General features: G+C 45.1%; 1 protein-coding gene across 1 annotated transcript in view; it reads left to right on the forward strand.

The window, feature by feature from the left end:
- Positions 1 to 3,893: 3,893 nt before the first annotated feature.
- Positions 3,894 to 13,269, forward strand: part of LOC135203007 (5'-AMP-activated protein kinase subunit beta-1-like) — a 34,137-nt gene continuing 24,761 nt past the window's right edge. The window contains exon 1 of the mRNA XM_064232565.1: positions 3,894 to 4,127. Within this exon, the coding sequence (XP_064088635.1) occupies positions 3,942 to 4,127 (186 nt within the window). The 5' untranslated portion in view covers positions 3,894 to 3,941. The remainder of the gene's footprint in view (positions 4,128 to 13,269) is intronic.

Below are 13,269 nucleotides of genomic sequence, written 5' to 3' on the forward strand. Positions count from 1 at the left end.
TCCCCCAGGCTATGGATTCCAAAAGATGTAGCTGGAAGTCTGCAGGAAAAAGGAAAAAGCTACTCAGGATCTTTCTAGCACAAATCTTTCTAGACGGTCCTGCGGTTCCTTCGACTTCAAACACGAACCCAGTTTTCTAAGCAAAATAAAGCCCTTTCGAGGTGGAGCATCCTCTAGACCTTCTCTAGAGGAAGAGGACTCTCTAGAGGCAGAGCTCAGTCTAAGTCCAGAGGTAAAAAATGAGGAGGGAGTCCTTCAGTCGCCAGTAGGTGCCAGGCTTCATTTATTTGCAGAAGCTTGGAAGAAGATAGAGGCAGACAGCTGGTCGCTCAACGTCATCGAGCGAGGATACAAAATACCTTTCCTGAAAGCCTCCTCCATTGTGCACAACACCTATAGATCTATCACCCTCTTACCATGGAGAAAAACAACAGATCTTGTTACGATCTGATAGAACAAATGCTCGAGAAGAAAGCAATAGAAGTCGAGGAACATTCAGTCCCCGGGTTTCTACAACAGGTTATTCCTGGTGCCGAAACAGTCGGGAGGCTGGCGGCCAGTTTTAGATGTGAGCAGTCTAAACCTTTTTATAGAGAGACAGACGTTCAAGATGGAGACACCTCAGTCAGTGCTTGCGGCCTTAAGACAAAACGATTGGATGGTATCACTGGACCTGCAAGACGCATATTTCCACGTCCCGATACATCTCCGATCGAAGAAATACCTGCGTTTTGTTATGAAGGGAAGAGTGTTCCAATTCAGAGCTCTTTGCTTCGGTTCTGAGTACGGCACCAATGATTTTCACAATTCTAATGAAGAATGTGGCGAGGTGGCTTCATCTTGCAAACATAAGGATCTCTCTCTATCTAGACGACTGGCTCATTCGAGCACGTCGAAAGAAAGGTGTCTGAAGGACCTTTTTTTTTTTTTCCAATCAACCTTAAATCTAGCAAAGTCCCTGGGACTTCTAGTGAATTTCGAAAAGTCGCAGCTGATCCCCACACAGTCCATCGTGTATCTGGGGATTCAGATGGATTCAGTGGCTTTTCGAGCTTTTCCGTCCCAGGGACGTCAACAGCAAGGATTAGAAAAAATATCAGTCTTCTTAAGGAAAGAATCATGCTCGGTGAGGGAATGGATGAGTCTGCTGGGCACCATTTCCTCGCTGGAGAAGTTTGTTTCCTTGGGGAGACTACATCTCAGACCTCTCCAGTTTTTCCTGAAGGAGAAGTGGGAGGACAAAGAAAATTTGGAGACAATTTTAAGGATCCCAAAGGAGGTAAAGGATCACCTAAAGTGGTGGCTCGATCCTGTGAAACTTTCGGAAGGGACTTCCCTCAAACTTCAGAGCCCCGACCTAGTGTTGTTCTCCGACGCGTCCACCACCGGGTGGGGAGCTACACTAGGGAGGGAGGAAGTGTCAGGCACCTGAGAGGGGAACAGGTGTTCTGGCACATAAATCTCAAAGAAACTGGCGGCCATATACTTGGCACTTCAGTTTTTCAAAGAGAAAGTCTCAAACAAGATAGTTCAGATAAATTCAGACAATACTACAGCTCTGTCATACATAAAAAAAAACAAGGAGGGACTCACTCGCGATCATTGTTCAACCTAGCAAGAGAGATCTTGTTATGGGCGAGAACTCAGAAAGTAACGATTCTAACGAGGTTCGTTGCAGGCGTGGAGAACGTAACCCGGGGCAGATCTCCTCAGTCGGCAAGGTCAACTGCTGCCGAACCGAGTGGACTCTGCATCAGGATGTGTGTCGAGAGCTGTGGAAGTTATGGGGACGTCCTCTAGTGGACGTCTTTGCGACCGCGAGAACAAAGAGGCTTCCGTTGTATTGCTCCCCCGTGCTCGACCCGGGAGCAATAGCAATAGATGCACTTCTTTGGGACTGGACAGGGATGGATCTTTACACATTTCCCCCGTTCAAGATTCTGGGAGAAGTGATGAAGAAGTTTGCAATGTCAGAAGGGACGAGATTGACGTTAATCGTCCTTACTGGCCAGCAAAGTGTGGGGTTCACAGAGGTCATGACCTATGTAGTGGACTTCCCGAGGACATTGCCCATGAGGCACAGATCTACTCCAAACAGCCCCACTTCGAGAGATACCACGGAAACCTCCCCGCTCTGAGTCTGACTGCATTCAGACTATCAAAAAGTTGGTCAGAGCGAGGGGTTTTTCTAGACCGGTTGCAAAAGCAATCGCCAATGCGAAAAGAGCTTCCACGCTTGGGAGTCTATCAATCGAAGTGGGCTTCGTTTAGGAGCTGGTGCAGAAGAACACGCATTTCCTCTACCACGACCTCTGTGAGCCAAATAGCGGACTTTTTGCTCTACTTGAGAAACGACCTAAAGCTTGCAGTCTCAACAATCAAAGGCTACAGAAGTATGTTATCTGTAGTCTTTAGACATAGAGGAATTGATTTGGCAAATAATAAGGTATATCCACGATCTTTTAAGGTCTTTCGAGACTGTAAAGATTCCTCAACATAAGTTACCATCATGGAATTTGGATGTAGTACTTAAATTCCTAATGTCAAATCGGTTTGAACCCCTTCCTTCAGAATGCCTCTTTAAGGATCTTACTAAGAAAACTATTTTCCTAACGACTCTGGCGATGGCGAAGAGGGTTAGTGAAATTCAAGCCTTTAGCAAGCATATTGGTTTAGGGGACATAATGCTGTTTGCTCATTAAGTCCTACGTTTCTAGCGAAAAATGAAAATCCGTCTAACCCTTGGCCCAAAAGTTTTGAGATTAAGGGTATGGCGGAAATCATTGGACACGAACCAGAGAGAGTCCTGTGCCCTGTCAGGGCTCTCAAGATTTATTTGCAAAGAACGAAGGAATGTCGAGGTCCAGAAGACCAGATTTACCGATGTCGAAGAATGCTCTGGCATTCTTCTTGAGAGACACCATTAGACAGGCGCATTCATCTTGCGAAGACAGTGATGTTAAGCTGTTGAAAGTGAATGCCCATGAAGTGAGAGCTATATCTACCTCGGTAGCTTTCCAAAAGAACATGGCACTCAATGACATTCTGAGTGCCACCTTTTGGCGCAGCAACTCGGTGTTCACTTCACACTACCTGCGCGGGATGTGAAGACGACATACGAGAACTGCTATGCGCTTGGACCATACGTCGCAGCAGACACTTTGTTGGGGGCTGGGAAGTAGCACTCATCCTACCCTGTAGGAAATGGGTAGGTGAGTTTTTATGGATTGTTTTATGGTTGTAAGGTCGTCCGCCTGAGCCGGACTTCCTTTCCTTTAGCCTAAGTGATGTGGGAATGAAAATTGTTAGGCTGGTCAGGTGGTGAATTTTTACTTCGTTGCCCTCATAGTATGGTAAAATGGTCTAGTCACATTGTGGTCACGCTCCCGTTGACAGATCATCTAGAAACTCACCAGCTATATAGGTCACTACCTTGCTGGAGACTCTAGTAAAGCAGTTAGCAGACTTGGGGTGACAGTAATCACGAAGTCAGCTATGCTAACAGGTAAGGAACCAAGATGTTATTCATCTGCATGTAATATGTTTCCAAAATCCTTTTCTGTCTCTCCCTACCTCCAAAGGTGGGATTCAGCTATATATATATCTGCTGGGTAAGTTTCATGAACAAAATGATATTGTTAAGATACAATAAAGTTTGTTCATACTTACCTGGCAGATATATATAATCAAAGTACCCACCCACCTCCCCTCAGGAGACAGTGGGAATAGAAAATCTGAATAGAAAATGGGAATGGTTCCTGACACCCGCCTCCCAGCGGCGGGAATGGGTACTAACCACCTGGCCGACCACTGCGTGAGCCGGGAGTTTTGAAATTCTGTCGGACTTCGGAGAAATACAGCTATATATATATCTGCCAGGTAAGTATGAACAAACTTTATTGTATCTTAACAATATCATTTTTTTTCAGTCCCACTGAATTATGGGTAACCACACTTCATCAGGAGAGCGAAGGGACCGACACAAGTCTGGTGATCCCTATCACTTGGCATCTCCAGGAAGAATTGATGGACAAGCATTTACTTTTGACAAGCCCAAGGGACAGAAATCATTGCACCAACAGCACTCGGAAGAAGACCATGAACCCGTCACTATTAAGCCGTTAAAGGTAGGGATCAAGATGTCCATACTTATTTTTATAGTCACTTGTTTTATTCATACAAAGATGTTAGATATGCAAGCAGGCTAATGAAGTAAGCTTATTTGCAAATTTTTGAGTTTAGGATGCTGTGCAAGCACAATTGTTAGCTAAGTAATAACTTGGTTATAAGTAATATAAAGCCTAATTTTTGTACATGAACTTTCCTGCCAGATATATACTTAGCTTACGTCTCTGACGTCACGACAGAATTCAAAACTCGCGGCAAACGCGACAGGTAGGTCAGGTGATCTACCCCACCCGCCGCTGGGTGGCAGGTGTATGAACCAATCCCCCTTTCCAGTCATTTTTTTTTTTCTGTCGCCGGTGTCGACTACATCTGTTGTCGATACCTCTCGATTTTGGATTATTACTCGTTTTCGCCCTGGATTGTTTCATCGGACTTTTGGTGAAGTACCTGCTCCTTGGCTTGGCATTTGCGATTTGTGGACTGGTTTTTTATTATTCTTTTGATTATCTTGGAATTTCATTATGTCTGATTTAGAGATTAAGAAATCAACTATGTTCAGAGTTTGTTCTGTGAGCGATTGTAAGGTGAGGCTACCGAAAGCTGCGGTAGACCCTCACACAGTATGCATGAGGTGTAGGGGGAATGACTGCTCATTTATTAACCTTTTGTAATGAAATGGGTGGTTAAATTGAATGAAGAAGAATGAAGGCGGTTTCTTCTTATGTAAGAAAGCTTGAGAAGGACAAGGTTAGGAAAGCTTCATCTAGGAGTTCTAGTAGGTCTCGCGCTAGCGAGTTTGAAGTTGATAACCCTGTTGTAGACGTAGCGCCTTTACCAGTTTCAGCCCCTGCTCCCTGCATCGAACCCGAAGATGCGCCTTCGGAGGTGGACACTATGAGAGCCACTATTCGCAGCATGGAGTTGAAAATTAAAGTGCTAGAAGGTAAGAGTGATAGTGATTTGTGCAATGATCCCAGTGCAGTGGAGGGTGCGTCTGATCGGCTCCCTAATGCTTCTAGGCCTAGACCTCTTCCAGACTCCCAGACCCAGTGGAGGAGGAAAGTCGAAAGCCGCAGGAAGGTTTAGGGAGAACCACCGGTCAGGCGTCCCCTCGGTAGCGCATGATGTTCGCTCCTAGGCTACCTTGGATCGCGCCAAGAGAGAAGTCTTACGGCAATGCTTCTTGTCTTCGCCTTCTCGCCCCTTCGCCCAAGCGTGGTTGGAGCTCCTCGGAAGCTCTCGGCCGTCGAAGAGAGCCTGGCAGGCTTCTTCCGCTCTCCCCTCCAGCCCTGAAGTTTTTTCGGAAGATTTGGCTTGGATTGGATGTGAAGAAACCGAGGATTTCTTTGGAGTTTCGCTCTCCTAGTAAGGATCGAGCTGCGTCTCCCGTGAAGGACTTTATTAAATCTCCTACATGTGTTTTGGCTAGTCTGCAGGCGCAGATTACGGCTCTGGCTGACTCATTGATTGTGACTTCTTGTCGTAGGAAGGACGTCTCGCTCCCGGTAAAGAAGTCCTGGCGCTCTTCTCCAGGTTTACGCTATTCGTCAGTAACCGCCCTCTCTCCAGGATTGGATCGTAGTACGAGGCGCTCTTCAACGGACAGGCGCTCTCCTGCGGACATCGTTTCTCCGTCGGACGTGGGGCATGCTTCCTGTAGACGAGCCTCTCCTGACAGGCACTCGTCTCGAGACAGGATCTCTCCCGCTGGCAGACGCCAGGAGCCTGGTAGGCGTTTTTCTCCTGGTAGCCGCTCTCCTTCAGGCTTCCGCTCTCCTGTGACCAGACGCCCTTCGGTAGACAGGCGCTCTTCTCCTGTCAGCCGCCCTTCGCTTAGCAGGCACCAAGAGCCTGGTAGGCGCTCTTCTCCCGATTTTCGCTCTCCTCGAGTTGTGCGCCGGGCCGGGAATCTGTCAGACGCTTCTCTCCTGGTAGGGGGGCGCTTGTCGCCCAGAGATTCGCTCTCTCTCGCAGCAGGTGCCAATAGCTTGATAAGCGCTTCCCCGATGGCAGGCGCTCTTCGGCCAGGCAGACCGCTCTCCTTTAGACAGGCGCCAGGAGCCTGATAGACGCATTTCGCCTAGTAGGCGCTCTTCGCCAGATTTTCACCCTGCGTTCGTTAGGCGCCAAGAGCCTAGAGTACGCCCTCATCCTGACAAGGAGTTTTCAGGCAGAATCTCAACGGAAGTTATGACTTCCCCGGTTAGATGTCGGAGTTCTTCCAGACGTTCTTCCAAGGATGGACTCTCGGCTGAGGACAAGATAGCCTATCATCGTAAGGATCGTGAAGGATCTTGGCGGGGAAGAAGAACAGGATCCCTCTGAAGAAGAAATTCCTAAAGATCCTCCGTTTCCTCATACAAGCGTTTGACGGACCTGTTGCTTCAGGAATTCGGCAGACGCCCTTTCTCCTGTCGCCCCGCCTCGCCTCTATCGTTATTTTCGACCTCGAAAACTTCGAAAGGTTTCATCCTTTTTGTTCAGGATGAAGCCTGCAATCTCTATGAAGAAGGCGCTTAGAGGTTTTGGTGAGTGGCTTCTTTCGAAGGAAGAGAAAGGGAAAACAGTGTTCTCTTTCCCTCCTTCTAAGCTAACTGGAAAGCTAGGATTCTGGTATGAATCGGGAGAACCCTTGGGCCTCGTTCTTCCCTCCTCGGCAGACTCGGACTTCTCTTCATTGGTGGATTTCCTCTCGACGCTCTGCCCTCATGTCTGCTAAGACGACATGGGGGATGAATGAGCTAGACCACCTGTTGAAGGGAATGTTCTGAGTCCTGGAGGTATTTAACTTCCTAGACTGGTCTTTGGGCGTTTTGGCCAAGAAGACGCAGACCCCGGATTCCATTTCACCTGAGGATCTTATCAGTGTTCTCACGTGTATGGATAAGGCAGTGAGAGATGGATCGAGTGAAGTAGCTTCCCTTTTCGGAGCGGGAGTAATCAAGAAAAGATCTGTTTACTGTTCGTTCCTGATGAAATCAGTATCTCATGCTCAGAGAGCCTCTCTCCTGTATTCTCAGCTCTCTCAACTCTTCCTAAGAAGATCATTCAGGATGTTTCTTGTGCCCTTTCAGCTAAGGCTACACAGGACATGCTAGCCCAGTCTACCAGGAAGCCTCACACTTCTTTCCAGGCTAAAACCAAGAGAGAGACTCCAGTTAGGCAGGAGCCCTTTCGAGGAGTCCCTCCTGCCAGAGCTTCTTCCTCTAGAGGATTCTAGGACCCGCTAAACGAGGGAAGACCTTCTCTAGATCCATCAGAGGGAAGAAGTAGTATTCAAGTTCTCCAGACATCAGTGGGTGCCAGACTACTGAAGTTTGCCGACGTCTGGGCCCAGAAAGGGGCGGACAACTGGTCACTCTCGATTGTCCGCAAAGGCTACCTCATTCCCTTCTTATCAAGACCTCCGTTGACGACGACTCGAGGGAGTTGGTAGCCAAGTACAAGGACCCCATCATGAATCAAAGCCCTCTCTCCTAGCAGTAGATCTTATGCTGGAGAAGGAGGCGATAGAACTAGTGAAAGATCCTCATTCTGCGGGTTTTTTACAACAGACTGCTCCTAGTTCCCAAGAGCTCAGGAGGATGGAGACCGGTTGTTTCTGGATGTAAGCGCCCTGAATGTCATCGTAGAAAAAAGGAAGTTCGCCATGGAGACAACTTCTTCAGTGTTGGCGGCTCTTCGTCCAGGGGACTGGATGGTGTCCCTAGATCTTCAGGACGCTTACTTCCATGTGCCTATCCATCCTTCTTCACGGAAGTTTCTGAGATTCATGATGGGAGGGAAGATCTTCCAATTCAGGGCCTTGTGCTTCGGCCTTTCGACAGCCCCTCAAGTTTTCACGGGTTTAATGAAGAATGTAGCGCAGTGGCTACATTTGGAGGGAGTGAGGCTGTCTCTCTATCTAGACAATTGGCTGATCAGAGCAAGCTCACAAGAACGATGTCTGGAGGACCTACAAAAGACACTTACTTTGGCAAGTTCGTTGGGGCTTCTGGTGAACTTCCAGAAGTCACAATTAATCCCCAGTCAAGAGCTGATATATCTGGATTCGGATGGTTTCTCCGGATTTTCGGGCATATCCGTCACCAGAGAGGATGCTCGTTGCCGAGAGAAAACTAACGACCTTCCAAGAGAAAGATGCATGCACAGCGAGGGAGTGGATGAGTCTGTTGGGGACACTCTCCTCGCTGGAGCAATTCGTTTCTCTAGGAAGGTTGCATCTCAGACCTCTCCAATTCTTCCTTTACCGGAATTGGAGGTGTCTCTCTCTAGATCTGGAATTCTCCTTCATGATATCAAAAGGAATCAAGAAGGACCTTCTGTGGTGGGCAGACCCTCTCCGATTTGCAGAAGGTCTGTCTCTGTACATGCCAAACCCGAACCAAGTATTGTTTTCCGACGCGTCGGAGACGGGTTGGGGTGCGACCCTAGGGTCAAGAGAAGTGTCAGGCACCTGGGAGGGGGAACAGGTGTCCTGGCACATCAACAACAAAGAGTTGATGGCAGTGTGGTTGGCGTTAAAAGCCTTCGAGCCCCACGTCCGAAATGCTATAGTTCAGGTCAACTCTGACAACACCACAGCCTTGGCTTACATAAGAAAGCAGGGGGGGACACACTCCTTCTCCCTGTACGAAACAGCAAAGGACCTGCTGTTGTGGTCTCAGGCAAGGAAGATCGTTTCTCCTCACCAGGTTCGTACAGGAGAAAGGAATGTCAGGGCCGATCTCCTGAGCAGGAGGAATCAAGTGCTCCCCTCGGAGTGGACTCTGCACTCAGAAGTTTGCCAAGACCTGTGGAGGTTATGGGGCAGACCTCATATCGACCTATTTGCGACAGCAAAGAACAAAAGGATAGATCTCTACTGCTCCCCGATCTCAGACCCAGGAGCAGTGTCAGTGGATGCTTTCCTTCTAGACTGGAGAGGTCTGGACGTCTATGCCTTTCCTCCATTCAAGATTCTGAGTCAAACACTCAGAAAGTTTGCGGCCTCGGAAGCGACAAGAATGACGCTGGTAGCTCCATTCTGGCTGGCCCAAGATTGGTTCACAGAGGTACTGGAATGGCTGGTGAACTTTCCAAGAGCTCTTCCACAAAGAGTAGATCTGCTCAGACAACCCCACTTCGACAGGTATCACAAAAACCTCCCCGCTCTCAATCTGACTGGCTTTCGACTATCAAAAGTCTTGTCAGAGCGAAGGGGTTTTCAGCTAAGGCAGCGAAGGCTATCGCCTCAGCTAGAAGGCCCTCTACCCTTAGAGTCTACCAGTCGTAGTGGGACGTCTTTCGCCGTTGGTGTAGAAACCAGAAGCTTTCCTCTTCCAGTACCTCTGTGACCCAAATCGCAGATTTCCTGGTTTTTTTCAGGGAAAAATGCGGTCTTGCAGTTTCGACCATCAAAGGATATCGGAGCATGTTAGCAGCTGTGTTTAGGCACAGGAACTTAGATATCTCCAACAACAAAGATCTACATGATCTGCTAAGATCTTTCGAAACTTGCAAGAAACCCTCGACTGAAATTCCGAGCTGGAATCTGGATATGGTTCTTCGTTTCCTGAGGTCCTCGAAGTTTGAACCACCCCAGTCATCTTCTTTCAAGGATCTTACGAAGAAGGCTCTGTTTCTTTTGGCTTTAGCATCTGCCAAGAGAGTTAGCGAGCTTCATGCTCTAGAAGGAAGGGTAGGTTTCAAAGGTGATTCCGTGATTTGTTCCTTCCTTCCTTCTTTTCTAGCTAAGAACGAGAACCCCTCAAATCCCTGGCCAAGGAGTTTTGAGGTTCCAGGTTTAGCTCCCCTGGTAGGGGAAGAGCCGGAAAGAACTCTTTGCCCTGTGAGGAGTTTAAGATACTACCTCCAGCGGAAGAAGTCTCTTAACTCTCTTACGCCGAAGCCCTAAAAATCAAAACCTCTCCTGTATGCCGGCGCCGGTTTGGAGTGAGCGCGTAAGCGGAAAAAATAATTTTTTCAAAAAATCACAGTGCGCTTAGTTTTAAAGATTAAGAGTTCATTTTGGCTCATTTTTTTGTCATTGCCTGAATTTTAGTATGTAATCATCAGAAATGAAAAATAATATCATTATCATATGTAAATAATGCAATATATGGTAGCAAAAAAAAAAAAATTCATAGATAATTGTATTCAAATCACGCTGTGCAAAAAACAGTCAAAGCTAACGAGTTACTTTTTTTTTCGTTGTATTGTACACTAAATTGCAATCATTTTGATATATAATACATATTAAAACAATAAAAGCAACACCGGAAAAATATTATCACAAAATGATGTACAAATTTGTTACGCAAGGACGTAAAAAAATGTTATTTTCAAAAATTCACCGTAATTCTAAATATTGTTCTAGAGACTTCCAATTTGTTTCAAAATTAAGACAAATGATTTAATATTACGATATTGTAAGAGTTTTAGATTAGAATTGCAGATTTCGACCATTTTGGACGAGTTAAATTTGACCGAATGTCGAAATTTTTATATATATATTTTTTTATATGCACATATTTCGAAGATGGTAAAAGCTACAACCTTCACTTATTTTTTATTGTATTCTTCATGAATTTGCTCACATTTTGATATATGATACTCTATAAAACAGCTAATATGAAAAGGAGCAAATATTAGGATAATGCGATGTACGTATTTCGGAGACTTGCGGCCGCGAATTGGCGCGCGGAGTGAAGGTAAATATATTTTTCAAAAATTCACCATAAATCACAATATTGTTCTAGAGACTTCAAATTTGTTTCAAAATGAAGAAAAATGACGGAATATTACTAGGCCGTAAGAGTTTTAGCTTACAATTGCGTTTTTCAACTATTTCGGTAGAGTCAAATTTGACCCGCCGAACGTGATTTTTTTTCTCTTTATCGTGATTTATATGCAAATATTTCCAAAAAAGAGAAAAGCTACAACCTTCAATCATTTTTAGTTGTGTTCTACATGAAATTGCGCACATTTTCATATATAAAACTGTATGTAACAGCTAATTTTAAATGGTGCAAACATTTCGACAATCGCACAAAAAAAATTCTGATTTTGTCGGAAGAGTTACCGCGCAGACGTAAGGAAATTTTTTTTTTTTTTTCATAAATTCACCATAAATCGAAATATTGTGCTAGAGACTTCCAAGTCGTTGCAAAATGAAGGTAAATGATTGAATATTACTAGAATATAAGAGTTTTAGCTTACAATTGCGTTTTTCGACCATTTCTGTAGAGTCAAAGTTGACCGAAAGTTGAAATTTTTGCACTTAACGTTATTTATATGAAAATATTTCAAAAATGATAAAAGCTACAACCATGGGTTGTTTTTTGTTGTATTTTGCATGAAATTGCGCGCATTTCCATATATAAAACTTTATGTAACGGCAAATTTAAAAGGGTGCAAACATTAGGACAATCGCACGAAAAAATTTATCGGAAGAGTTATCGCACGAACGTAAGGAAAAAGTTTTTTCATAAATTCACCATAAATCGAAATATTGTGCTAGAGACGTCCAATTTGTTGCAAAATGAAGGCAAATGATTGAATATTACTATAATATAAGAATTTTAGCTTACAATTGCGTTTCTCGACCATTTCGGTAGAGTCAAAGTTGACCGAAGGTTGAAATTTTTGCACTTATCGTTATTTATATGAAAATATTTCAAAACTGATAAAAGCTACAATCATGAGTATTTTATTGTTGTATTTTACATGAAATTGCGCACATTTTCATATATAATACTTCATGTAAAGGATAATTTAAAATGGTGCAAAAATTATGTCAAAGTGACAAAATAATTTTTGAGATGTGTCACTGATACTTTTTAGTGCGATAAGAAAGAAATTCGCTCTTGCGTGCCTGCGTAGCGATTGTAAACAAAACAACGCCTTGATCCGTGAACTCCCAGCATCCCCCAAGGCGCGGGATTCAAAAGTTTTCGGCTGGTAGGCCTATAAGTATTTTTCCGCGATTTTTAAAAAAAACTTTTTTGAGCCGACGTATGATACGTCCAATCGGCATACGGGAGACATTTTGACTCGACGTTTAACACGTCCAATCGGCGTAAGAGGGTTAAGGGCATTAAGGACAGACTTTGGTGCTCCGTAAAGGATCCCAGTAGACCATTGTCTAAAAATGCTTTGTCCTTCTTTATTAGAAGCCTCGTGAAGGAAGCACATTTGGCTTGCGGTGAGGATCAGTTCAAGCTTTTGAAAGTCAAGGCTCACGAGGTAAGAGCCATTGCTACGTCCTTGGCTTTCAACAAGAATATGTCACTCCAGAATCTGATGAAAGCAACATTCTGGAGATGCAATTCAGTATTCGTGAACCACTACCTTAGAGACGTCAAGATTACTTCTTATAAGTGCTTCGCGTTAGGCCCGTACATATCGGCGGATTCGGTGCTGGGGCAGGGAGCTGAAGCATATCCTTTGTAAAAAAATTTTCCCCTATTGTTTGTATTGTGTTTTTATGGTTGTTTGAAAGAGGATGCGGGTAGGCATCTCTTTCTATTCGTATTGCTAACATTAGAATGGTTAGGTGATCTGTTTGTGCTAGAGCTCCCTGCATTGGTAGTGGTCAGGCTGTGTCATTTAAGAGGGCGAATCCCCATTGACATGATCCGACTTGGATTCTACTGAGTAAGCGGATATCAAATCCCTTCGGTAGACCCAAAGAGTCTTTTCAGCTGTAGGTCACGCCCTCGCTGTAGCTCTTCAGGCTTTGCAGACTAATAGACAGTACCTATGAAGTCTTCAGCCTTATCAGGTAAGAACCAAGGTTTGTTAGTAACCTACAACAGATGTTGTTTCCCCTTTTTCCTTGTTAGCTCTCTCTCTTTCCCTCCACCAAGGGTGTCAATCAGCTAAGTATATATCTGGCAGGAAAGTTCATGTACAAAAATGATATTGTTATTTTACAATAAAGTTTTGTACATACTTACCTGGCAGATATATACGATTGATGGCCCTCCCAGCCTCCCCTCAGGAGACAGGTGGAAGAGAAAATATGACTGGAAAGGGGGATTGGTTCATACACCTGCCACCCAGCGGCGGGTGGGGTAGATCACCTGACCTACCTGTCGCGTTTGCCGCGAGTTTTGAATTCTGTCGTGACGTCAGAGACATAAGCTAAGTATATATCTG

The sequence above is a fragment of the Macrobrachium nipponense genome, chromosome 33, assembly GCF_015104395.2.
Source record: "Macrobrachium nipponense isolate FS-2020 chromosome 33, ASM1510439v2, whole genome shotgun sequence".
Taxonomy (NCBI): domain Eukaryota; kingdom Metazoa; phylum Arthropoda; class Malacostraca; order Decapoda; family Palaemonidae; genus Macrobrachium; species Macrobrachium nipponense.